Raw genomic sequence first — 26,248 nt, 5'->3', positions numbered from 1 at the left:
AAGGTCGGTGGTTTGATCCCCGGCTCCTCCAGTGTGTGTGTGTGTGTGTGTGTGTGTGTGTGTGTGTGTGTGTGTGTGTGTGTGTGTGTGTGTGTGTGTGTGTGTGAGGCACTGTATAAGCTCAGGCCTTGTAGAAGAGGAACACTTAAACTAGAGGTGGAAAGAGTTGGATTTAATTGTTTCAAATGAATCTGCGTCACACAATGTACTGCACAGGTTCGATGAGATAATCGATTCATTAATTGCGGGTTATTTAGACACAGCTTGTTAAGGTGCTAAAAGATTCATACCCCCCCCCTGTGAGATGTACATGCATTGAGATGCACTGTCACACTCTGGTAATGGGTTCGTGTCATCAGAACTCCTCGGTTCATCAAAGTTTCCCTCAAACGCATGCGGACGGCTCGGCTGGTAAATTGGTCCGACCGTGGAGTGCTTGTTTTCCACAGCAAAACAAATTTGGGACCTGTTGATTTACAGGCATGACTAGTTATGACTAGACATGACCGCCTTTTGCTGTAGCATTTCATAATCCTGATATCTCTCTTGGTTTCATATATACAGTATGTCCGGATCGATCTATATATATATATATATATATATATATATGTACATCATTTTCATATGCAGATTTACCACATTGTGTACTCTCCTTCATCATGGAGGAAAAAAAAAAGAAAAAAGAGCTGTTGTCCAGATGGGAGCAGACGGCACACATCACTCAGGAATCTTAAACATGATTGGATGAGCAGAGAGTCTGACTCAAGAGCTCTGAGCTGTTTTCCTTCCCTGGCCGCAGAGGACGAATATAATGCCAAGGGCTGGACGCTCTCCGCCTCTGGCCAGTCACTCACAGCAGGAATCACACAGCGTCTCCTTTTTAGATTTGGAGGATTTTTATTTATTTATTTATGTTTTAAATACTTGTCTTGAAAGATCCCTTATTGCACATTTAATGCTGCGCAAAGTGTAACAAGTGTACCGGCCTCTAGACTAGCTCTTTATTGGAGATCAGAACAGGTTTCGAGTGGACTGAGTGAAACGGTCCGCGTGACGAGGCCGGGAGTGTTTTTGGTCGTTGAGTGCTGTAGCTGTGAGGGAATAACTGAACAGATGGTTTGGAAATCACCAAGATACTTTAATTTAGTGTAGTAGGTTTCTTTTTTAGTCATGCTAGCGGCATGGCTCGGCTGATGGCAGTGTTGGCGGCTCGGTCCGTCACTTCGGTTCCAGACTGAAATTTCTCAATAGCTACTCGGTGGACTGCCATAAAATGTTTTGTACTAATGTTGATGGTCAACAACTACTGGATGTTTAACAGTGGATGGGTAATAATTTGGTATTCACATTCATCTTCCCCTCAGGATAAACTGTAATAAGCCTTGGTGATCAGGTCAAACTATTTCTCCGTCCATTACTTTGGTTTATGGCCAAATACCTGCAAAACTAATGACATCAGGATAATGCTAATGCTAATTAGCATATTTTTAGCATGTTAACACGCTAAGCTAAGATAGTGTACATGGTAAACACTATACCTGCTAAACATCAGCATGTTAACATCGTCTTTGTGAGAGCGTTAGCATGTAGCTTAAAGCATGGATGTATTTAGCATGCTAACATTTTGCTCAAAGCTCGCTAGCTGCTAGCACGGCTGCACACTCTTAGTGCACTCTTGTCCAATCCAACGATAGCAGTGCGGTGCTGTAATAAATGTCATTATTTATCCTTTTAGGTTACTGTCCCCACTGCATGTTGTACGTTTTATTTCCACTTGGTTTACATCACAAATTGATAGATAACACAAAACTAAAACATTTCCTGGTTGTCAAAATAAAATCCAGTCAAGACATTGAGGGACTAGAAGTCTGGTGATCGGTCTTCCCTCAGAATATTCTAATAATAATAATAATCCTTACAATCATACAGCAAGAAGCCCAAGGTCACTGTCCTGAAGGTGAACGTGTGTGTGTGTGTGTGTGTGTGTTATGTGTGTGTGTGTGTGTGTGTGTGTGTGTGTGTGTGATCGCTTTATGTGCAGGTATCTGTAAATGGATTTCCTCCTGGCTGGCGGTCCGACCCCGGTCCTCCTCCTGTGACCCCGTGGATGATTGCTGTGACTGAGATGTGTTTGATCCCTGCACTGATGCTGGGCTTTTGATGGCTGCCCCACTTTGATGCCACGACAAGATTGAATCCAACCACCCTCTGTGAAAAACACACACAGGTAGCCATTCACAGCCTCACACACACACACACACACAGTTGACCGTACAGCACCATCAGACCTTGTATCTGAACTGGAGGTGCTATTTCCTTCCTTTCTCTTTTATCTCGAGCATTGATATTTGTCATATTTCTGACATTTTACATCCAGAGTTTAATGCTCCGCGAGGAGTGACTGCGGCTATAACCCGCAAACCTCACAAATATTGTATTTTATTATCTACTTATGTGTTTTATTCGTGTTGAACGTTCGTCTTCCTATGAGACCAGTTGATACAGTTTCTTCACTCACAGGAAATACAGAAAAGTCATATCTGCCGTGCGGTGAAATAGAAGTTTTCTCCTGTAGCTCTCTGCTGGTTTTTATACAACGGCTCTGTTTCCTGTCTGTTTGATGTCTTCCTGTATTAATCCGAGCAGGCGAGGAGCCTGATTTACTAGCATCAGAGGACCACTTTACTTTTACTCTGCTTTTATGTCAGGTTCAGTAGGATGGAACAACATACTGACTGATGGCGAAAGCAGACCCGAACCTCTAAAACATGCAGCTTGTTGAAATGAAATTCAACAGTTTCTGGTCATACAGTTACAGTATATGAAGACATTCTCATCTAATATGATTTATTGCTCTGGGAACTTCACCAGAGGATGAAGTGACCAGTGAGTGAAGTATAAGTTGTAAAGATGGAGGCTTTTTCAGATTGTTGTTTATGAGAGCGAACGTTTACGTTGCCGCCACTCTGGAAACTAAAGCGAGACATCCTGAGAGTTATAGGTCTACCCGTCCACACGGACGGTTTTTCTAACACTAAATCTCGACATAGGTCAGCGCTCTGTTTTCCTACGTTTCTGTCTCAAACTCGACCCAGAACTGTCTGGTGCCTTCTCAGAGCTCCACGGACGGGCGAGAGCAAAGAGGGGAAAAATGGCGATAGAAAAAGTGATTGTGAAATGTGGGAGCGAGGAGCGTTTTGGCAGGGCTCATCTTGTTTGCTCAGTAAACCCCCGAAGGCCTGTGTTTTTTTTTTTGCAGAGGGAAATGCCCGCATTGTTGGGCCCGGAGACCGTGGTTACGGGCCAGCCCGGGGCCCAGCCAGGCAGGTTGGGACAAACAACAAGATGAAGGTCAGCTAATATAGCAGTTAATTCCACTTCCTGGTCCCCATGACACCCAGGCAGGGTTTATTTGAAGATCCCAGACCCTGAAGTCACTCTGCACTTTGTTTAGTCCATGAGTATTTTTGGTCTGAGCCAACACTTTCAGATATTAATGTATTCGGATGAGAAGGAAGGGAGAGTGGGGGAGAGAGAGAGGGAGGGGAGGGGGAGGGGAGATACAGCCAAGCAGGGAGGAGGAGGAGGAACATTAATCATAACTTTTCACATAAATATCAAAGCAAAAACAATCAATTTGAGTTCTGTAGTTCATCTGACGGAATCTGGATTTTGAGGCCGATACTGAAATCTATGTTTGAGTCTAAAAAATATGATTGTGTGTGTTTTCTTGTTACTGATGGGTTATCATCTCAGCTGATCTTAAATCACCGTTAAAAGCTGCGATCCTTCAGATTTCTGTCCTCATTGACAAAAGCATTGCATTTCCTGTGATCTCTTCACAATAAAAGCCACCCTGTGTTTGGGCAGTTGAATGTTCACTGCAGCAGCAGCAGCAGCAGCAGCAGTTGGAGATGCATTGGCAGTAATATTAGCACAGCTCTGACACAGTGTTGGAAGAGGCTGATACCAGTGAGATAAAAGTTTCCACCAATATCGCTGGATTTTACTCCCATTTCCTCTGAATCTGTCGCCGGGTTTGGTTTAATGAAAATCTTGAGGACTGTAACTTTGAAGTCACATTTAAATGGCTTATAAATGTCAGATTGATTTTTAGTGTGTTCAGCTGTAACTTCCTCCCTTAGTCCGCATTAAAACCGTGGGTGGGGTGGGGGGGTGTGGGGGGGCTGTGTGCTCTCATGAGGCGACTGAAGGACTTGTCCTCATGGCGCAGACTCCTCCAATGAGATCCATCCTCTCTGGCATCGTCTGCGCCCCGGCACTGTGTGTGAATAGACATTAAAAAGAGCCGGTTTATGAGCTGATTGTCTCACCCATCATTTAACTCTGAGATCTTCAGAATGCAGCAGGGGAGGGGGGGGGTGAAAAATATCGTACATGCCATCCAAAAGCCAAGTGGCTTAATCCTGTATGGAAATGGTAATGAGAAAAAATAAAAAAAAAGAGGACTAACTCTGTCTGTGTGCGCTCTCCTATCCAGGATGGGATGGAGGCCTCTCTAGTGGGGCTTCTCCAGGATGCATAAGAAGAGCCTTTGTGCTCCAATCTAGTAAGCCAGAAATACAGCTTTTGAACCATGTGCATTGAAAGACAGAGAAAAATGGAGAGGCAGTTTGGGAGAGAGTGAATGAGTGAGTGAAGGGTGGGTGGGGGGGTTGGGAGGAGGAGGAAGTGCTGGTGGTGGTTTTAAAGGTGTTTGCGTCAAAAGCAGAGGGTTTACCACATTTGGAGTCTGAGTTGTGTGTCTGTGCATGTGTGTGCACATATATTTTTTTGTAGTGTGTGTTAGTGTGTGTGTTAGTGTGTGTGTGTGTGTGGTGGTCACACAGTGGGCTGATATCAAGTACCTCTTTAAGCCCTCCTTCCATCTCCAGAGGTGCTTCAGTCTTTGTTTCACAGAGTCCCCCCCCCCCCACTCTGCTGGAGCCCCGACTGAATGAAGCCTGGGAAGCAAAAGGAGAGTGGTCATCGCCGTGTGGAAGATGGCGCTCGACACAGCACGCCACCCGGTTGTGTTGTGCATGGATTGCAGTCAAATAGGTGACAAGTGAAACGGATTCAGGACGGAAGGAGGTCAAGCCAAATTCCTGAAGTTCGATTTGATCGTATTTGACAGATGATTTATTTCTCTGTGTTATATGATGTATGTTTTCTCATCCTCCAGAGAAGCAAAGTAAACTGGGCTTGGAAATACATTTAGTCAGCTGAGAAAACACAGTGTTGTATTGTTCTCTGTTTAGTTCGGTGCTCGGGAGCAAACAAAACAGGCATCTGTGGCGCAGCTCTGGGTTTTATTTTTTTACGGAGGGTTAAGAAGAAGGAGCAGGAGGCCAAGTGGGTTTCAGGAAAAACAAAAGGCCGATGATTGCATACAGTTTTCCCCCACTTAAAGCGGTGGTCGTGGAGAATCTCATGCATGAATATCAGACGTTAAATCTGACGGGACTCGGCGGAATGAGATGTGGCGCTGACGTTAAATTAAAGTCCTTCCTCGACGGTCGCTTCCCCCTCAGGCGCAGGGCTCATCTGTGAATAGAGATTAGAAATGGTGGCGCTGAAGGCCCAGAGCCGCTGGGTGATGCAAATCAGTCTCTGTGATCCTCTCCGGTGTTCCTCCTTCTCCCCAAACAACTAATCCACTTAAGTATCACAGGCCTCTCAGCTCCCTACACAGACTCATTTGGGTAGTGCTCAATAATTTGTTTTCTCCCTCCCTCCCATGTAATAAAAACTCAATCATAGTCATTAAAACACTGTTCATTTACTCTGAAGTTAATGACTGCCTCGTCAATACGCTGTAATTACTTTCTAATTAGATTGTTATTTTACAGTGTGGATGCTACCTTTTCTCTCTTTTCTTAAGGACCGTGCTGTCAGGCTTGTTGTTGAGGACGTGTGAGCAGGATCAGGCAGCTGGTAAACGCTTCCTGTCCTGTTCCGAGTTTGTTTTTGGTTGTTTTTTAGGAGCTTGAGATTCGTCAGACGTTCGGATGAATGTCAGCAAAAAAAAAAACCAACCTCACTAGACTTGTGTGAGTCATGCTTTTGAACACTTTCTGAGTTGGTTCACTGATTCGAGGCCGCTTGGGTCTGAGGTTCCTCGGAGCGATACTGTAAGCAGAATTAAAACAGCTAGATGCGTGGAGGTTTGCATCATCCCCGGTGTGATCACAGATGCTTACCGCTTTAACCTTCAGGGAAAAACAACGGGGGCAAGGAACAATAAAGAAAAGGCAATAAATTCAAATCCTCCAAATGGTTTTATAGGTTCAAATCAGGGTCTTTTTTTCCACCCAGTCCTCATCAGCAGACGTATAGAACGCTTCATTCAACCACTTGCTGTTTCCATTTTCCTGGCAGCTGTCAGCGCAGCGTACAACCGGAGGGCAGAGGGCCGCCCTGCCTCTAAAGCCAGGACGACCTCTAGTGTGTCGCATCATCAGCGCTGACCTGCCTGACTTTGTTTTCCGAGGAGGACTCTCGCCGTTAGCAGGGAGACAATGACAGCGGAGGGACTGGTGGTGGTGGTGTTGCTGGGTGGGGGGGGGTTTATATGTGTGGAAAGTTCCAAGTTGGTGCTGCTGATGGAAACCTGACCCTCCGCGTTCAGTCCGCTCCGTCTAATGTGAATGCCAAAAAGACTTTTGTTCATATCACGTCTGTGTTTGTTGTTCCAGCTTCATCTTTTTGCACACTGAGAGGGAAGTTCACACACACCCAGATCTCTTTTCAACTCTCCCGTCCCGCCCCGGGCTCATGAGAGAAATCACAGTCCCACCGTGATCTTACGCAACGCTCGGCCTTAATAAGCTTGAAGTGAGTTTTTAAACATACCTGTCACAACACAAACACACTCATCCTCAGACCTCTCCATCCCTCGCTCGCTCTCTCTCTCTCTCCTCCTCCTCCTCCTCCATCCGCCGGGGCTCGGAGTGGTTTTATGGCTGGTAATCCTGGTGGCCTTACATTAATGGAGAACGCAGCTTGAACTTTCAGCAGTGACTGTATAATTGGTTGGCCCCTCTGGAGCATTTTGCACTGGGCATTGCAGGAGCAGTATATCAATACTCCGAGCACGAGCCAAGACAGATGGACTCTCATTTGGAGAAGGTTCAGAATTGTGTGTTTTTGCGTAAAACTCCCAGAGGAATAAGTTAAGGGGTTTTCCACTGATGCCAGAACCTCGCAGCTACAACAATAACATCTGCGGTTTGGATTAGACATGTTGGTGATATCACCCTTTTAGTAATATGCCTGCATTATAGCAATCTTACAGCCAGACCTTATTGTCTGTGAAGTTTATAGAGGCACAGGATCCAACACAAATGATGACCTGTGCTGCAGGGCATGGTTGAAGTTCTTTGGCAGCAGCCAGCGTTTTAATTCATTTACTTCTAACGCTTCACAGTTTTTATGTCCCTTCAAACGCTTTGCTTCAGTAAATGTCAATAATTACAGTGGATTCATGAAGAAGTTTTGTTTTTCTTAAGGATTCACAAAAACACAAGTTGTTTTTCCACAGTGTTGCATCCCACTGAGCTTTGTTTATCAGTTGCACTCCTGCACTTTCATTTAAACAGAGGAAATGTGACGTTTTAAATCACAACCTGTAATTACACTTTCAATATTCTCTATATATGGTATCTGTAAAATACTTATGGGTCTGTATATATACACAGGAAGAAGCACAGGGACTTGGGAACTAAATTAAAGTATTTCTTTTAAATTATCCAGTAAATCTGTTTTTTTAAAGTTATTTTCTGCTTTTTTTTGCCTCTTTATTGTAAAAATGGTCGTGTGATTTGTTGTATTTATTAATGGCTGTTTCTTAAAACGTATGTCGTGCAGTTAAACCTCAGTAAAGTGTGTTTGTATCAAACTCTAAACTACATTTTCTGTTCCCCAGTAGTTTATCGTCAAGTCGTTATTTGAGTTGTTATAATTTTGTTGTCGCTTCTTGTGTTTTGTATAAATGTTACAGGATAAATTTACTCACAATAACTGAGAGAAGAAGTGACGTAATGTGTTGCAGCACATTGGTCGTACGCTGTGTGTTGCGGTGTTATCGGGGGGGGGAGAGAAAAAAGACACTTTTTGATGATGAAAAGAACTAAAAATGTCATTTCAGCTGGGATCATCCTGAGTTTTTACACAGTTTATTTCAGATGAATTAATTTTCAGTTCTATCAGGCTGTTCAATAGCCAGACACGTATCAATACTTTTCATTACAGCCATCTACAATTCAATGCAAAAAGTAAAAAATAAAAGGTCAAAAATAAAAACCACAAAAGCCACATTGTTTCATGTGTCATTAAATATATTCATTTGTGATAAACATAATATATTAGTATTACAAGACATTACACAACCATTTGCAATGGACACTGCTAAACATCATTTACAAGCCAATGTATAAACATGAGCAGATAATTATTCAGATATAATATTTATGGAGAGCGGGAGTCTGGTGGCGAGTACCTTTTATTACAAACGGCTGCAAAACAGGTTGAAATGCGTCGGTGCAGATGTGTTGGCAGAGACTTTATTAGCACGTTGTAAATTTTCAAATGCATACAGTATATGATGCACAGAGTACTGAGGTGTACCTGTGTGTCTTATTAGGTGTGGCCCTGCATACGTGTTAGTGTACTGTCTGTTTTTTGTGTATGTGTAAACTCAAAAGTCTCAGTGTGTGAGACTGTCTTTTCCATTTATTAAGCCTCTAGTATTTAAAACTCTGGTTAAGTTCACATGGAGATAGATCTAGTTAATGTTTAACAAAACAACAACAAAAAAAAAAAAAAAGAAGAAGTAATACTATACAGCTATATAACATGTAGACAATCGCTCATGCCTTTTTGTCGAGTACCAAGTCTTGATAATGGAATCCAGTCGTCAAAAAGTGGCGTTGAGGTGACGGACGTTTGAACACGCGGCGTGCTGAACGCACTGCACAATAAAACATCTGTGATATCTCATCACTCCACAGGTTATTTTCCCACAACACTGAGTACTGTATACAAATTAAATGTGTACATAATTCACAATCATTGTTAGCTATCAGTCAGCTACAGTAAATAGTGAGCATGCAGTATGTCAGTGGTATGAGGATTGCTTGATAGGTCGATATTCTCTCTCTCTCTCTCTCTTTTCTTTCTTTCTATTTTATTTTTTTAAATTTTCTTAGTTTTTTTAAATGAACGAAGTGAGAATCAATCAGCGCTCTCACTTTGCAGATGTTCGGTGACATCCGCCTCACGTCTCCTGGAGAATCAACACTGTCTTCTGCACGTTTTCAACAGGACTGTCGCTGTCAATCAGACACATCGGCCCACACAGAGCAAGTCATCAGTGAGGCAGCTTTTTGCATCATATGGTTCAGTATGGGATTCTTTTCTTTTTGGATGCCACTCTAAAAAATAAAAAATAAAAATAATAATAATCGTGAACATATCTCATATGTTCTAAAGGGTTTGACTAGTAAAAATAAGTGCATGGTTGACACGTCTACTCTACATCTAGCTGATGCTACGGCACCGTCTACTAAAAAATAAATGTCTATGTATGCACGTATGGTTACTTTACATTGCAGAGGTCACAACCACAACATAACTGCGGATATATATCGATAAGCGCCGAAACAAAGACTCGCATGTACTGAGATCATTATACAGAATGAGGAGAGGATCATTATGGCGTTTTGTTCCCACAACACTGAGGTAACACTCACATACGAGCAGGGAGCTCTCGGGCAGGATGGCACTCTCACCGCAGTTATAAACAATTTCACAATTTCACAATTTCTTTTTTTTTTTTTTTTTTTTGTTTTCGCTTCCAGCTGTTGAGAAAAAAAGTTTCTTCAAAGTTTGGCAGGTTGCAAGAGCAGCCTTTTGAACTGGACATAGATCCTCTGAAGACACAGAAGGGGTGATACAGTAGATGCATTGCTCTTTAAAAACAACTGAAGGGACTTTTTAAAAAACAAAAGAAAAAACAACAGCATCATGGGTAAAATAGTCAGGATGTGACATATCTGTAACATTAGGTGCAAACTCTGCAATTACACGACAAAACAAACCTTGAAAGACGAACAGAAAAACTGTAGAATGAGCTCCTTCACAAAAGTTCCTAAAAAGAAAAACAAACAAAAAACACTAATCTCTTCGCTCCAACTCAGAGCAGCAGCACTCAGTCGTTCCCCCATCTCTCCTACTTTTCACCTGTGTCTCTCTATCTTTTATTCTTCCAGTTTATTTATTTATTTATTTATTTTTATTCATCCATCCATCCTCTCCTCTTCCTCGCATTCAGTCCCAGTAGAGGTGTTGTTTTGCCTCCACCTCCCCCTCAATCTCTCTCTTATTCTCTCCCCGCTACTTTTAGCACTTTCCCCTCTTGTCGCGCTGCTGGAACTTCCTCAGCCGGCGGCCCCACAGGTCCTTCCAGGGGATGAGCAGGCTCCCCTTGTCCGCCACCACGCCGCTCTGCCCGGGGGAGTCGTCGTCCGTGCCCAGGAGCAGGTACTTCCTCCCGGGCTTGATCTTGGGGCATTTGCAGGCCACGTCCTTCGCGCGCACCCACAGCAGCTGGTCCCCGCGGCGGATGCGGTGCTCACCTTGTTTGTAGACGGAAATGATGTTGACGGTGAACTTCCACCACTCGCCGGCTTTGTCTCCCTTCAGGACGTGCACTTGGACAGCTGGGTGGGGGAGAAGAGAGAAGCCAGGGTTAAATCACCTTTATGACGTCTAGTGATTCCTACTCAGAGATACGTGCTGTGCCCCCTGTATTTGTACACCTGAGCAAAGAGTTAGCGACTGATCAGAGCAACCTAAATACAGTAGTTGTCGTGTCTGTTAAATTTTCAGCACTAAAAAGTACTGAACTGATTTGCTCCTGACTCGGTGGAGACGTGGGTCATAGACCGAGGAGGACGAGGCTTGTTCGGCCTTGGAGGAGGGATTTGCTCTTCTAGTTTCCGGTCTAATTCTTACTGTTGCTGTGCTGTACATCTCAATGTAGAACCTGTGTTGTGCTCTGTTCTCCTGCAGTGCAAGTTTTAGTCTTTTGTGTTGGCCTCTGCTGGTCTGCTGCATCCTAGTAGGTTGCAAAGTTATGTTTCAATAGCAAAATGTAACTTTTCAATCAATCAATCAATCTGACGTCATGAAAACCAAGTCAGAGTAAAGTCGAGTCTTTTATCTCAGTCTCAAGTCCTCAGATTTTTGAAGTCGTGTGACTCAAGTCGCCCACCTCTGGTTTCTAGCTGAAAGACGATAGACTTTGCAAATAGAGGATCGTGGGTAATAAAGGTAAAGTAAGAAAGTAGTTGATAAACGGTTTAAATCGGCAACAGTAATGGATAAAGGGTTAAAAATACTTTTCGAAGTGCTACAACTCTCATCTTCTGCTACTCCAAGTGGCACCGGTACGAAACCCGCTCGAACACTGACGGATCTGTGGGGTGAAAAAATGTCCTTGTGTTTAGAAACATCCATTTTAAAATAAATGCAAATGACCACACTTGGATTCGACAGTGTTGATAAAGGGGTACGTGACTTCATCGCCAGCGTACATCAGACAAGGTTCGGGAACCGCTGTCATAAACTGTAACAGCCTCTTTATTCCAGTGTTGGCATCTGTGCGAGGCAGCAGACAGATGCCAACACTTTTATACAACATCGTATAAAACGTCCAATAAAAGCTGCTGTTTGAACGTGACCCAGAAATGGCTCCCCTCATCTCTGACCTATGACCTTTTCCTCGCGCTCCTGAGCACACGCCCTATTACGGCAACGGTTGTCATAGCACTCCCCTCGCGAACACAAAAGCTTTCTGGCGGAGAACATCTGAAGAGCAGAGAAAAGCTTTTCCTTCAGGTGGCCAGGCAGCGTTATTTTTCTTTTTCTTTTTTCTTTTTTGCAAAAAAATAAACGGCCAAAAGAAAAAGTTTTATAGAAAAATGCCACATCTGCTAACAATATAACTTCTGAAACAGATCCTTTCCAATTGCTTAATCAGGTGCTAAAGTGGAGTCTGAACATTGACAACCTCGGGCTAAAACCGCGCTGAACCTGGGAACTATTGGAACACCACTTGTGGCAGATATTTTAATATCAGGAAATGAGTAAAGCTTCCTTTTGCAGAAGCTCCCCTGCATGGATTCTCCGTCCAACAAAGCAACCATTACTTCGTCACATTGATTGGAACAAGAGGTAAACAGCTCAAAGGCGACAGAGTTAATCTGTGCTTGAAGTGAAGTGCGTTACCCCCCGTGGGTTTAGCCAGGAATGTGGAATTAACATGAAGGTGTGCAGGGAGGAGGAGGAGGAGGGGGAGGGAGGGTTCAGTTACAATTGTGAGAAGTAATTTAATCTGGAGACGATTGGATTAGATGATGGGAAACAAATTTTTATATTTGTCCATTTATCTATATATGAATCATTTATTGCTGAACCAGTCCCTGTGGTTTTTGTTGTGCACACAAGCATCATAAAGTGCCAGGGCGTGTGTTTGCAAGTAAACAAAATAATTTGAATTAATAAAAATCCAAACAGTAATTCCTCCTTTAATTCCTTATTTTATTCTGATATCTGTGCAGGTTAGCCTTTTTCTTTGCCTTTCTGGCTGAACATGATCACTTTTGGTGTTCATCAGTCGTCCCCTTTTACTGCCAAGAATGAGGAGAACCGGAGGAGCGGGGTGTTTGAGTATGTGTGTCAATGCATGGCGTGAGCAAATTGCACACAATTTCAGAAGAAAGAAGGTTTGTTGGGCTGAGTAGAGCGAGCTCTCACAGCCCTGCCATTCAATGCAGCCCTCTCTCCTTCATCCAGACACATAAAGGGTGTGTGAGGAGGGGGGTGGGTGAAGAAGGAGGGGCCACTGTTTGTCTTCCCAGCCACAGAAAAAGTTCCAGGAGAATCAGGATGTGTTTCCGACCTCATGAGCTATCCGGGTTCTGCTCCCAGAGCTCCATCCAACTCCGCAGCGTGAGAATCCAGCGGAGATAGCGCTCTCCCTCTCCGGGCCGAGGGGACTCGGTTACGGCATCCAGGCCCGGTCTCCGTGTCAGTGTCTCTTTCTCTCTCAAGTGTGTTCTCAGTGTTTTTAAACACACACACACACACACACCTTCTGCCCATTGGTTGGATCAGAAACAGACACGGGGAGAGAGACTGAGAGCGCGGGGTCAAACAATCTGTTACGAAATAGCGCACACTGTTTTGGTGAGACAGGCGGCGGAAGGGGAGAGATAAGTGTTAGATGATCCCGCACTTGCACAATGGCTGCCAGCTGAGCCCTCCCTCACAGCCAAACTTCCCACTGGGTTTATCTTCTTTGGGCAGTGTGCTGCGGCTTGACACTGCATGCCACCAACAAGCGAGGGGCTAATGAAATTAGAGCTTGCTTAATTACCACACTGAGGCCCCTGTCCCCTCTGGTTATCAGCTGAGTGAATGATCAGGGGACCTGCTACCCTTTGCGGGTAGAGGCACAGAGGGGTGGCCGGGAGGCTAAGAGAGAGGGTGGGTGGGGGGGGTGGATGGGGGTGGTTGGGGGGTCGTCCTGCCTTTGAGCATTACCCCGGAGCGTCGGTAAACACGCGGCCCTTTGATTCATTGTCCTCCTGGTGGCAGGGAGAGGGAGGGTACGTGTGTGCAGAGGAGGGTTTGAGGCGAGAATATAATCCCTTTGTGTCCGCCGTCTCCGTAGCTACGGCGCCGATGAAAAACAAAAATTGAATAAACAAAACATATTTCTTTCTCTCCGGGGGTGGCAATCCGTCACCGTCTGCCTAATTTACCACCTGTTTGTGCCCCGAGGAATGCTCGGTGCCGGCAGAGCGCACAACTGTGTTTAAACAGAGGGCCCCTTCCCGTGACCCCTGGGGAGGGGCCCTGCATCACCACTCACACATGGGGGGGTTGTGGCCCCCCCCCCCCCCAAAAAAAAAAAAAAGAACAGAGCAGAGACTCTGAAGCCCCCACAAAAGCAAGGCGACAGGCCTGAGAAATGAATTAGACCGAGGCAAAGGGGAACGCATGCTAAGCGATGATGTCTGCCATACTGCCTCGGCTCAGGCCGGATCATCTGCTTCCAGACTTTTTAGAGGAACTTCAGAGGAAACCAACAGGAAGCGCCCGCTTTGCTCGGATCAGCCCGGCTGATTTATAGACGCAGGGTCCGTCTCCGCTCTGACGATTAAGATTTAAGTCAATGGAAATATGAATAATGGCTACGTTTGCCCCCCCCCCCCCCAGGCAAAATGCAACAAATGGCCTGAATTACCGTCGACTCGACCGTGAGGGAGAGTAAAATATGTTCGGCCATTTTTTTTTTTTCTGTCGGATGCTGTTTTGAAAGTATATGAAGCGAGTTTCCTGACAGACAGTGGATGAGGTTTCACTGATGATGATCTCGAGTGAGAGAGATCGACCTGAGAGGAGCTGAACAGATAGCGATGACGGTTTCGCACAATCGGTCAAAGGACAACTTTAACATTAACTGTCCAATGAAAATCTATACGACACAAATGTTTTACAAGTTACTAATGATGCAGCTTTGAAAATGACAAGGAATTTGTAATAGTTTAACAAAGACAAATGTAGGTTGGGTCTCCAGAGGCGCGCTCTTATTGTCTTTTTAGTGGATACAATCCTTGCCAAGACTTGGCTGAGAGCAGAGTGCATCATGGGGAACATTGGATCTGCCTCAAAGGCTTTTTTTTTTTTTTTTTCTTCTTCTTCTTTTTGGGTCTCTGTGGTTTACATATGTGGATCCATCGATAACAGATAAACCATTTTATTGCGATGATTAATGGTGCAGAAAATCCAAAGAGTGGAGCGGATCGTTTGCCATGTGGATGAGTGTGCAGCTACACAGTAGGGTAAAAAAACGTGTTCTCCCCCCCTGCCTCTGTTACATACTTATATCCCCCTGTGTTGGAATTTACTCTTCTATTGTTGTGGTTTGTGGTTGACAGATAATGGACCCTGTATCATTAATCACTGATCCATCAAAACATCAAATTTCCTCTCCGTCTTCCAAGTTGTTGATTTGATCGACGCAACGTCTTAATACGTCGTTTCAGACCCCGTAACGTGATATTTATTTACCCGGCGCAACACGGTCGGATGTATCTCAGCTGCACCTCTTGTTCTGTGTGGATTCGTGGGGATAATGAAACGTAATGTGATTGCTGTGTGTTTTGGCTTCTCTCGTCGGTTTTGGGAGTTGCGCTAAAATGGATGAAACTTTATCCAGATGCCTGAGGCGGACGGCGCTGGACAAAGCACACTCGTGCATACTCCTGCAGCGCGTTGTTGTTCTTCTTCTTGTGCAGGTCTACAGTACTTGTAAGTTTTACGGCCGGTGCTGCAGGGCGAGAGAAGAGGCCGTCCTCAACACAATTGAGGAGTTAAAAAATTAGTTGTGTGCTCAAATGAGTCAATCTTGGGACGGTGCATTCATTGAGGGTGTGTGTCCTAATTGGTGGGAGAATAAGCGTCAACGAAAGAATCAATAACCAGGTTTTATTACCTCTGCTGAGGACGTTGTTTTCACCCCGTGTGTGTGTTCGTTTGTCCGCACGATGACACAAAAAGCACAGAACCGATTTGGTCTGAACTTGGTGGAGGGGTGGGGCATTGGCCAAGGAGGAACCCATTAATTTTTGGAGCAGATCCGGATCATTTCCTATGAATTTTTATTTAATTTTTTTCCTCTGGAGTCTGGTGTATGTCGTTTGACATTGGCCTCGGCGGAGGTCTGAGCTCTCTGAGCGCTGCTGCTTCTCATGATTTATTTGAAGTGTTCTCTTCGTTTTTTTTTGTTTTTTTTTTTTGGGTTTGTGAAATTTTGGGGAGTAAGTTCTGAAATAACTGTCATTGTCTCCCACCTGTTGTCCCGGTTACACAATCAGGAGACGTGCCTGAAAGAATGCATAGAAAAGGTCAGGCTGAGGTACCGTCTTTTCCCCCTGAACCCCGGTGAACCAGCCGAGGTTGAAACCGATCAGATTTTTAACTGTTTCAGGGGAATTCGTTCAGGGTTTAGTGGATAAACGATGAATCTCTCTCTGAGGTTTAAGCGTGAGCTCCTCTCACAAATTCTAACTCTTCATGCTCAGGTTAGTTTTGAACATCGCCCTCAGGAAATCAGCTTGCTTGAGTTGCCAGCAGAATTTTGAGAGAAAACCCCAACCGGTGCTGCTTCAAAATATCGAACAGTTAAATAAAGGCTGTATACAGTAGTGTGAAAATGTTCTCTCCCTGTACTTTCAGCCGGCCAACAACCGCACTCCTTACAACAAACATCTGGAGAGGAGAGGGGCTGAATTTATAGACCGTTTTGACAAATATTCCTTGCTTGGTCCCAGGTGTTTTATTGTGAAATTCTAAATGTAATTCCTGGGGATTTACATTAAGACCCTCAACTGAACCGCCGTGTAATTGCTCGTGCAGTTGCTCGACAACAGAAAAGCAAAGGTATGTCACTGAAACACCTGTACTGTGGGATCAAATCAGCTGCGTCAGCACTCGCACGGATCACTTATAAGTGACAGAATATTGGCCGACGGTCGGTTGCACATTTTGAAAAAGGCTCAGTTTTCCGTGTCCGCGCGTCAAAAACCGATCCACTCTGGAGAGCGTTTCTGAAAACCTTCTGTTTTTCAAAGGTGGGAACCGTCAGCTTTAGTGTGCCTGGAAGCTCGCGTCACAGAGAGGAAAGATATGTTTTCATATTAATCCGCATTAGTGGACGTGACCTGAGGCCTGTGCGAGTAAACGATCGCTGAAAGTCGGAGAGCAGCAGCAGCAGCAGCAGCAGCAGCAGGGTGTGGATTGGCCGCGCTCGCCATCTGATTAATTGAGACATCTGACCTCTTGACTGCTGGCTGACGTCTGGCAGCACACATTCCTGCGTATTGGACTCACTCACCGTAGTCTTTTTTACAGTACTTCTTCATGGTGATCTTCATCTTTCCCTTGGAAGCTTTACAGTGAGATTCACAATCTGGGGAGAGAAAAAGGTGAGAGGGAAAGAGAGATGGAGAGTTTAGCTGCAGATTTCACCCTGTGTGAAACGCTTCTTATGACACATTAAGTGCGGATTCAGCCGGACGGGCTTCACATGTGGTATTGTTGTATTGTATTTGTGCCCCCGGGGTCTTAAAGATTCCTTCAAAGTGCCACTGTGAAACGGATTAAAGCTTACACAGATCCTCCTGTGTCTGTCAACACACTCCCAACTTTTCCACTGCAGCCTGCCTGCTGCCTCGTCAGTGTCCTGGCATGCATTGTGTGTGAGATCTCTGAGGTCACTCTCGCACAAAAGAGGGGTCACGAGGAAGGGGGGGGGGAGAGAATTAGCTAGTGACCTGCCCAAAATTAGCAGGGGGACCTTTTAGCAGCATCTCAGCCGCATGAGGCGAGAGAGTGAATACTCTAATGCAGGTCGAGGCTAAATGTTCTGTGCCCCCAATCCACCCCACTACCACCACCCTGAGAAAGAAGCTCTCAGACTTATGATTAATGTCTGAGCAGTACTGCTTTTACAGTGTACCTGGGTTAGCATGCCGAAGGGCTTTATCGATGGCCGCTGCTGTCGCTGCGCCAGGTACCTTTTGTAATGAGGCAGCCGGTGGTGGGACCAGAGGCCAACCTGAAAATTGAAATCATTTGTTCCCTCCACTTTTCCACACTGACACAAATTGGAACCAGATCATCTCCGAGTGTTGCCCCCCCCACCCCCACCCTCACCCCCCCTCCCACTCCGCCTCTCCCAGAGCAATAAGCCTTGTGCTCTTTTCTAGGGGGGTGGGAAAGCTGGGCTGGGCAGTCTGAAGAGAAAGGAGGGGGCAGTTGAGAGAGAGGGGGGACCTTTCAGCTTGCCTGAATATGGACAAACTTCATTATTTCTTCCAGCCCTCTGTCCAGTCTTCCCCTTTCTTCCCCATTATACTCTGTGTGAATGAGGTTGCCTGGGTAATGATGGAGGAAGAAAAAAACGCCCCTCTCCTCCCTCTCAAAAAAAAAAAAAAAAAAAAAAAAAAAAAAAAAAAGAGCGGTGTGGGATGAGGATCGAATTCATGTATGTAGAGAAAGCATTTCTGCTGGAATGCCCGGCTGCTGCTTTTTTGCGGCGGCGGGAGAAATAAGAAAAGAGGAAATCCCAAAGTAAATGAATTTGACGAGTCCATATCAAGCACGCCTGATTTCCATGTAAATGAAGTGGTGAGGGCAGGAGGAGGAGGGGGGGGGGCTCTTTATCTCCCGCTGGCCCCTGGGGGCCTTCATCATACCTCCCTTTGATAGCTGACGTTGCCCATTAGCCCCTTAGCGCAATCGGCGCAGTGGGCTGTTACACCCACAGCTCTCATTAAGGTCCAATCTCCTGCTGCGAGGACAAACGCCCCCTTTGTGCGTCGCTGCAGCAGTGCCACGTTCATTCTGCGGGGTCCCCGGGGACCACACTGCTCCTAATTTGGAGGGTGGTGTCTGTGTGGAGTTCCTGACAGGAGTCCAAGCTCCTCACAGCCTCGGCAGCCACTATAGTATAAAAGTGGGACTCACAACAAAGCTCGGTGAAGTCAGTGGCGCCACTCTCGTCAGACGCTGATCGATGATCAGAGGTGACTCAGCCTGTTCACACAAACCAGTATCATGGTAAAACAAAGCGATATGCTGTGAATGGACAAATCAGCGGCTCGGGCAGCAGCTTTACGGCCTGTTTGCTCCCAGTTACGTTTAGGGAAAAGCCTTTAAAGACAGTCCCTGAAAATTGTTTTTAACCTGCAGGTAAATGTGGCTGTGGCACATCTTCTAAATGTCAGCAGTCTGATACGGAGACCCTCGTCAGAGCACATGAACAACAGGGTCCGACGGGGCTTCGCTGCTGGTGCGACCGGCCTTGATTGAAATACAAACTGGTGCAAATGAAGCATGTAATCAGATTAGGGCTGAAACCCTTGGGAGGCTGCAGGGCAGGCTGGGAATACAGGCAACGAGGCCACAGGGAGCACTGGAAAAATATCTGGAGTTCACATCAGCGGCAGTCAGACCTCACTGGTGTGCGTTTAGTTTGACGAGTGATACAAGGAAGAGACGGAAAAACATGCATGTGCTAGAAATACACACATAATTACATATAAGGTTAAGCGGATATATTTATAATTACACGAGGGAACGGTTAATTTAGTTAATCTGTATGTAGAAATCCCTTCCACATTGATTTAATAACATTATAGAAATAAAAATTAAAGAGCAATACCACTAGAGCATGAAAACAGGAAGGGTCATAGAAATGTGTTTTTTACTCACCTGACGGCTCCTCGTAGCTGGTGTAAGTTGCTGTAGGAGATGCAACTGGGATCTCTGTGACAAAGAGGAATAAATGCATGTTTCACATCATCATCATCATCATCATATTGCAGTGACTATAGATCATGTGATGGTTACACCTACGAGAAAATACAGGAGCTCAATGTCCTTTTCTAAGAGCAGATTTTTTTTTTTTTTACCCCTGAGCGTGTGTGAATAAGTTCAGAGCATATATGAAAAACACGTGTGGATGGATTTAATAGGATGTCTTGTTGTAATGACGGTCGATTTTTGACACACAGACCGTGCTGAGACTGTGTAACGAGAAGGCGAGTTTACTATTAATCTGATTGTAGTACGTTGTAGGCGCAGAAAGCCAAGGCCGCCGCTCTCGTTAAAGTCAGAGCTGGCAGGGAGGTAGATATCACAAAAATTTAATATCGCACTAAACCAAAAGACATTATCTCAAAAAAAAGTATATGAGAAAAACCAAATACAGTCCGCTCTTAAAAAACCAATTTCCTCCAATTTTTACACCACATTTGTTACCTTCTCTACAAAATTGAAGAAATCCTGTTCCAGCAGGTTCACAGGTTTGAATTATTGTTGCTGATTCTGGCCAAACATATCACTCTGATTCTCGGTCCACAGAGACCATGTCCAATTTCCACACGACTTTATCAGAAATGTCAACCCCAGTAACATAGTGGACAATTGTTAGTGTGTACACGACCTCCCAGACATCACCGTTATCTTATCTGTCCACGCCAGCCAGCTACTTGATGCTCCTAGCTAAAGCAGCTACTAGTGACCCATCTCTGTTTCTGTGAGGCGTTGGCGTTTATTGCCGAGGGGCCAGGAATCTGCAGGCAGCAGATACAGCCAATAAACATATCAGCCATCATTCCCTTGGACTCGTTCTGGGGATTTATTGTGAGACGGACCGTTAACGGTGTTGAAGGCTCACAAGGCCATGTTAGGCGAGCAGTAATGGTCTGTTTATCCAGGCTCTGGTTTAAACAGCCAAATATCCATCTAAAATAATGGAACAGCGGTATAAAAATAACCCGAAGACGAGTGTGAGCCATGAATTCATGCATAGCAACATGTCCTGTTCTTTTCAGGTCTTGTCCTGAGGTAATTATCAGGATTTGTTATTGCCCATGAAGCCTGGGTATCAAAGCTTGGACTTATGATTTAGCTAAAGGTCTGGAATCACCCACAATTGGCGGATGTGCTCGTGGATACAAAACAAATCCACACAATTTTTTTTTTTTTTGCAGTTCAGTTCAACTTTGGTGAACTTTGACCCATGAATTTCCGCCACTGACCAGCAGCGAGCCGTATTGACACAGTTGGCCTTTGTGGGAACATCCAGTTGGAGTTTCCATATAGCTCGTAGCTTATTAGCCATGTCGCACCATCTACTCTTGTTTGACCTCGTCTGTCAGAGAATAACCTGCTCCACAGAAGAGGAATGATTTTGCAGACAGTTACGAGAAACGAGACGCTGGTACAACTTTTTGTCCTGGTAAAGACCAAGCTAAACGAACAAGTTTGCTAACTGACCGTTAGCAAGAGAGCTTCATTCTCCCTCCTCAATAACTTTTTATTGAACGAAATGCTGTACGATATTGAACAAACTGCCGGGGAGAAGTAAACAGAACAAACAAAACACAATAGAAAGAAGGTGTGGGACCTGTTGTGACTAACTAGCAACAGCGTGTTAGCGGTTAGCTCCCAGCTACAGCAGTTTACCAACTAGGTGTGTTTATGTAGTTTATATATTGCAACGTGTGGTTTTATTTATAGGTAATAAAGATTAAGAACAATCCAGAAAAACCTTTTGGATTATCAAATTGTCAAAACACCCTGTTGGCTTGTGAATGCTACATTAGTCTCTTGTATAACGAGTGCTGCCTTGTTGATACTCATTAATTCATCTTGATGGCTTGTTAGAAAGTCAGGAACCATTTAAAAATGACCTTTGTTCCTGCAGACCTGATGGTTCGTTTATATATCTTTATAATAATCAATCAGGCCTGCAGTTATACTTGTTAATAAGTTGTTAATACATCAATTCACATGTATTTTCTTGCACGATGATGCAAAAATGCTGGTTGAACAGGATTTTTTCACAACTCAGCAACTCAAAAGTTTGCTTATTAATGCTTATAACTGATCTATAAAGCACATATAAATGATTTGTTAATCGCTAATGAAGCTCATTAGTGATGAGTATCCCTCACTAAAGCAGTTCTACCAGCTGTACTTGTGCTGTGAACATGAATTTAACGCCGACATCGTGTGCAAAGGTGGTAGAAGTGGCTCTTACTGATGCAGGGAGCGATGGGAGAGCGGCTCTGCTGGTAGCCCTTGGCGCAGCGGTTACAGGTGATTCCTGTCACTCCGTCCTTGCAGGGGCATTGGCCCGTTGTCTGGTTACACGTCTTTCCTGCTGCTCCAACGGGGTGGCAGTCACATGCTACGGAAGGAGGGAAGAAAAATAAAAAGCACAAGAACGTTAAGCTCGATCTTACCTGAGTAAATAAACGGTTGTGATTTGAAAAACGAAAACATGGGGAGTTTGCAAAATCTGAAGCATTACAAAACAAATATCAGCTTCCAGATGAGCACAGCGCGTCTCTGTCTTGTCGTCTGCTGACTCTACATATTCCATACAATAAAAAACAAAGCTTAGCACTGAAACCTAGTGAGAAAAATCATTCACATTAGTCTGGGCTGTGTTTTCCTTCCAGACCATCACAGATGGGGAACTGGGCCTTGGACCAGCATAAAACCTCAATCAAATTACACTGCTTCACTCCACCCATAATGACCATAGGATTCTTCATTAAGTCTTTCTCTGGAAGGCATGCACAAGAGTAAATAACTTGATTAATTGTAGTATTTCACTCTCACTGCACGGTATCGTCCGACTGTGTACATCGTAAAATGTATAGGGAATGTGTTGTGTCTGTTCGTGTGTGTGTGTGTGTGTGTGTGTGTGTGTGTGTGTGTGTGTGTGTGTGTGTGTGTGTGAGCTTCTTAAGAGAGCCGGGTTTTGTGTCCGCTGCAGCATAGTCATCAGACAAACTGTGTGCTCTTCAGATTGAGTTTCCAATGTAAAGCTTTCTGGCAAAGAGTTCCTTGCAAATTCGGCCTGAATAATGTTTCCTATTAATGGACGAGTGGAACGCACTTCAAAGTCTGTGTAAGCTGTTAGTTGGGAGGATCGCGAGTTAAATGTGAGAAATTTGTACTCTGTGTGTGTGTGTGTGTGTGTGTGTGTGTGTGTGCGCGCGTTCTGCCAAACATTTACCATAAAGCCAGTGTTTGAAGTGGAAGCCCAGCCTCCCTATTAGCCCTGCATGTGTTATATGTACCAGCAGAGTCATTTGAAATTTGCTTGAAGTGGTCCAGTAGAGGTTGGAGTTACTTTTAGTTGGAATTTATGGAGCTTCATGAACATAACAAGATCCTTATTAAATTTAGAAAAAAAAAAAGAAGAAAAAAGGTCTTTTGTTTTTCTTCTACTTGAAATTAAATCAAATGCTGAAAGTTTTAGGGATTCAATATATTTCCTCTGACAATTCAGAGTCACTACATTGTTTACATTGAAATGAGGGAAAGGATTTTTAATGGAAACCACAAACACGATGAAATAACGCAGCTAACAATAAAACCAAACAATGAAATGGCAGAGAGGTGACACTCTGCCACTGTACAGTTTATCTACCAAAAATCTATGAAACACAAAATCTGTAAAATAAAGTGTTCGATCTGATTTGTTTATTCAAAAGCTTTTACAAATAATATTTCAGGACGGAACCAGAACAGTAAAATTTAAGTATGAAAAATCCAACACTAACTAAGGTCTGTGCTGACTTACTAAAGCAATTAGATGGAGTTCGGCACCACTCGTATCCGTCCAGTAGATACAAAAGTCAAACTCTAACTTCTAGGTTCATTTGTAAAAGTGGTTTTATTTGTAAAAGCATCAGTTACTAAAAATGCAGCCTTGAAGCGACGTCTTAGGTGTGACGACAGAGAAAAGTTACAGTTCCTAAAGAGGTTAGCGTACATGCTGTAGCATCGGTGATAAAGCAAAGAGCGACTGACTTTCAGCAAGAGTGTGATTTACCAACTGGCTCCGCTGATCGTGGAAAAAAAAAAAAAAATTTGGGAAGGACGCACACATCCCATGATTGACAGTGATAGACAGATGGTTCATCCAATCACCTACCAAGTATTTTTGAAAGCGGCTGCACTTTCCCAAACAGTTTCCCAGCGAAGCCTACGCAGATGGTTCTGTCTAACAAACCATCTGGTGCCTCAGGTTACTGATGAGGAGATCAACACGAAGAGTTGTTTTTGTGCCTGAAACTGCATGAATCGCAAAAATTGGAGATGTTTATTATCTCAAGAAAGAAACCAGCCTGTTAGCCCACAGAGCAGAATTAGCTGTTAGTTCCAGCAATCTGGTTTAACTCTGAACAGTAACAGCAAGTGGCTAGAAGTGAAAATGTCCAAATATAAACTATTATAACTTTGTGAAAACGTGCTTTCTGCCCCAGTGTTGTGTGCTTGATTATTTGTAGTGGAAGATGATTTATAGTGAGAAACTAGCCTCTACATTATGTCATGACTTTGGCAGCCGGTTAGCTTAGCTTAGCATACTGCTCCCAGCCAATAAATAGTCTTGCACAAAATCCCCCCCCCTGTAAAAATGTAATGTTCATTTTTACACCTTGGTCTTACTTTAATCATAAAAAGGTATAACATATTAATTACTTAGTGCTGCTAACAGAGCTAGGCTAGCTGTTTCCAAGTTAGCAGCTAGCTAAATTTACTAAAAGCTAACCAGCTGCTGGCTGTAGCTTCATATTTACTGCACAGACACGAGAGAGGTATCGATCTTTTCATCTCACTGTAAAGATGATAGACGGAATAAAGTTTATAAAACAATAAAATATCAGATTCTTACTTTATTTATTTATTTATTTTCAAAAACCTGATGACAGGTAGACTGACTGTATTTCTTACTGCAGTCTCAACATCCCCCAAGTGTCCCCTCCCCTCCCCCCCCAGTCCTACGAACTGGAAACATTTATTAATTTCAACCTGCAGTGGGGGGGCCTGTGGAGATGAATGTTTGCTGAGGGGTTCGGGGGGGGGGGGTTGCAGTGCAATGAACCGTATACCAGCTTCATCTCAGTGGACTTGCTGTGCCTAGTTAAAGGCTTAAACTGCCAAACATACGACGGGACCGGGGAAAAAACAAACTGTTAAGGGCGGGGGGGGGTGGGCGGTGCGGGGGGAGGAGGCGTGTGCACTGCGGTTCTCCAAGAGCCATGTTTACACTGCGCTTGATGAGGGGTGAAGTTGTTAATCTGGGAAATAAAGCATGAGGCATTCCACACTGCCACTGGAGATGTAGGCGCTGCCCTGTGGTGCAGAGGAGCCATTTTTTTCATTAAAACCTCCAACTATTAAGTGAATTGTTGAGAGGACATTTTGTTGAGATGTGGAGTGTTAGGGAAGGAGAAGGGGGGGGGGAATGAAAGCAGACTTCTTCCTGGCTGTGTTGGCGCGGCGCTGTGTTTCCTGTCCAACAACAGCAGAGTGGGATGGTTGGCTGATTTGAACAATAAATATAGCGACTTGTAACTGATGTCACATCGCCCTGTTTTTGTCACCTGAGGAGAAAAGCAGCAATCAGGGTGTTTGGGTTCGACTCCGGAGCAACGAGCTGGGTGTGTGTGTGGGGTGTGGGGTGGGGGGCTTCCAAGCGTTCAGGTTACTGCTCCAGCTGTTGGAAAGCCTTTTGCAGAGATCTATGGATGTTGCCACATCATTAGGCCAAAGTGAGGACCTCTGTTACACTGAACTGTTCCCAGCCCCCCCACCCCCCCACCCCAGAAACCCAGAGTACTCCCCAATATAGCTTGTGAAAATGTTTAGGCTGGCAGGAGTGAAACAATGCTGCAAAGAAGCCATTTGTCATTTCTGAGTTCAGATGATCTATTCAAGCTTATGTGAGCAGAACACCGCCACCATGCAGTAAATCGATCCCCGCGCTCCGTTTGACGGTGATCTCTGACTGTCTCTGATGTAACAAAAAAAAAAATTAAATTTGAAAAAGCCGTGTTGCTCATACTTCTGCTCTTATTTCATGCAAGTTGAGTGAGTCAGAGTGAATTAAAAGGGGGATGACTGGCACGCAGTAGGAATATCATGTTGCTGTTTCCGTGTTTAATCGCCAGCGGTGTGCCAAGATGTGCGGGGCGGGGGGGTTGGGGGTGGGGTGGAGGAATAAGTGGCATCCTGAGACCCTGTAAGCAGCCAATCGCAGCTCAGCGGAGGCTGTGGCTGAAGACCACAATATGTGCATCTGCTCAAAGTCACTCGTTTGTCATTAGTATGTGGTAAGAGATGTAAAAGTACCTTGGCATCCTGTAATATTGTTTGTTTACTGGTGATTTTTCAGATGTGAACAGACCATAAACAGACTCCCCCTCAAAAAAGCAGCCGTCTCTCTTCGATAAGTTTTAGAACAATTCATGACTGAAACAATGCACACGGATCCTTGTTTGCTCTCTGTGTTTGATATGTCATTAACAAATAATCAGGATCATGTCGGGCAATAACATCATTGTTTGTGTGTTCGTTTCTCTCCCGCAGCCAAGTACAGGTGTAGATATGTACAAGCATTTTGAGTATCTATGGGATATTTCGCCCGCGAGCGTTTAGACACCGTGATTGAGTGACAGCAGTGTGTTTGCTCGGGGCCTCGGAGCCTCCGTCTTTACTCCCCGAGGAGCTCAGAGACAGAAGGAGCTCGGCTTTTGTCTCCCCGCACATTAATCCTTGGCAGCTTCGGTCTCAAACCTGACGTATG

At 44.5% G+C, this 26,248-nt stretch overlaps 1 protein-coding gene across 1 annotated transcript in view; it reads right to left on the bottom strand.

Annotated features, from left to right (window-relative positions):
* Positions 1-8,181: 8,181 nt before the first annotated feature.
* Positions 8,182-26,248, bottom strand: part of LOC111238058 (netrin-1-like) — a 45,811-nt gene continuing 27,744 nt past the window's right edge. Inside the window, exons 4-7 of the mRNA XM_022767451.1 lie at positions 21,683-21,832; positions 19,348-19,401; positions 16,967-17,041; positions 8,182-10,721 (exon numbers count right to left, since the gene is read on the bottom strand). Coding sequence (XP_022623172.1) covers positions 10,402-10,721; positions 16,967-17,041; positions 19,348-19,401; positions 21,683-21,832 — 599 coding nt within the window. The 3' untranslated portion in view covers positions 8,182-10,401. The remainder of the gene's footprint in view (positions 10,722-16,966; positions 17,042-19,347; positions 19,402-21,682; positions 21,833-26,248) is intronic.

The sequence above is a fragment of the Seriola dumerili genome, unplaced genomic scaffold (genome assembly GCF_002260705.1).
Source record: "Seriola dumerili isolate Sdu_G_001 unplaced genomic scaffold, Sdu_1.0 BDQW01001191.1, whole genome shotgun sequence".
NCBI lineage: Eukaryota > Metazoa > Chordata > Actinopteri > Carangiformes > Carangidae > Seriola > Seriola dumerili.
Note: the sequence above shows the minus strand (reverse complement) of the source record. Positions and strands in the feature narration are given on the sequence as shown.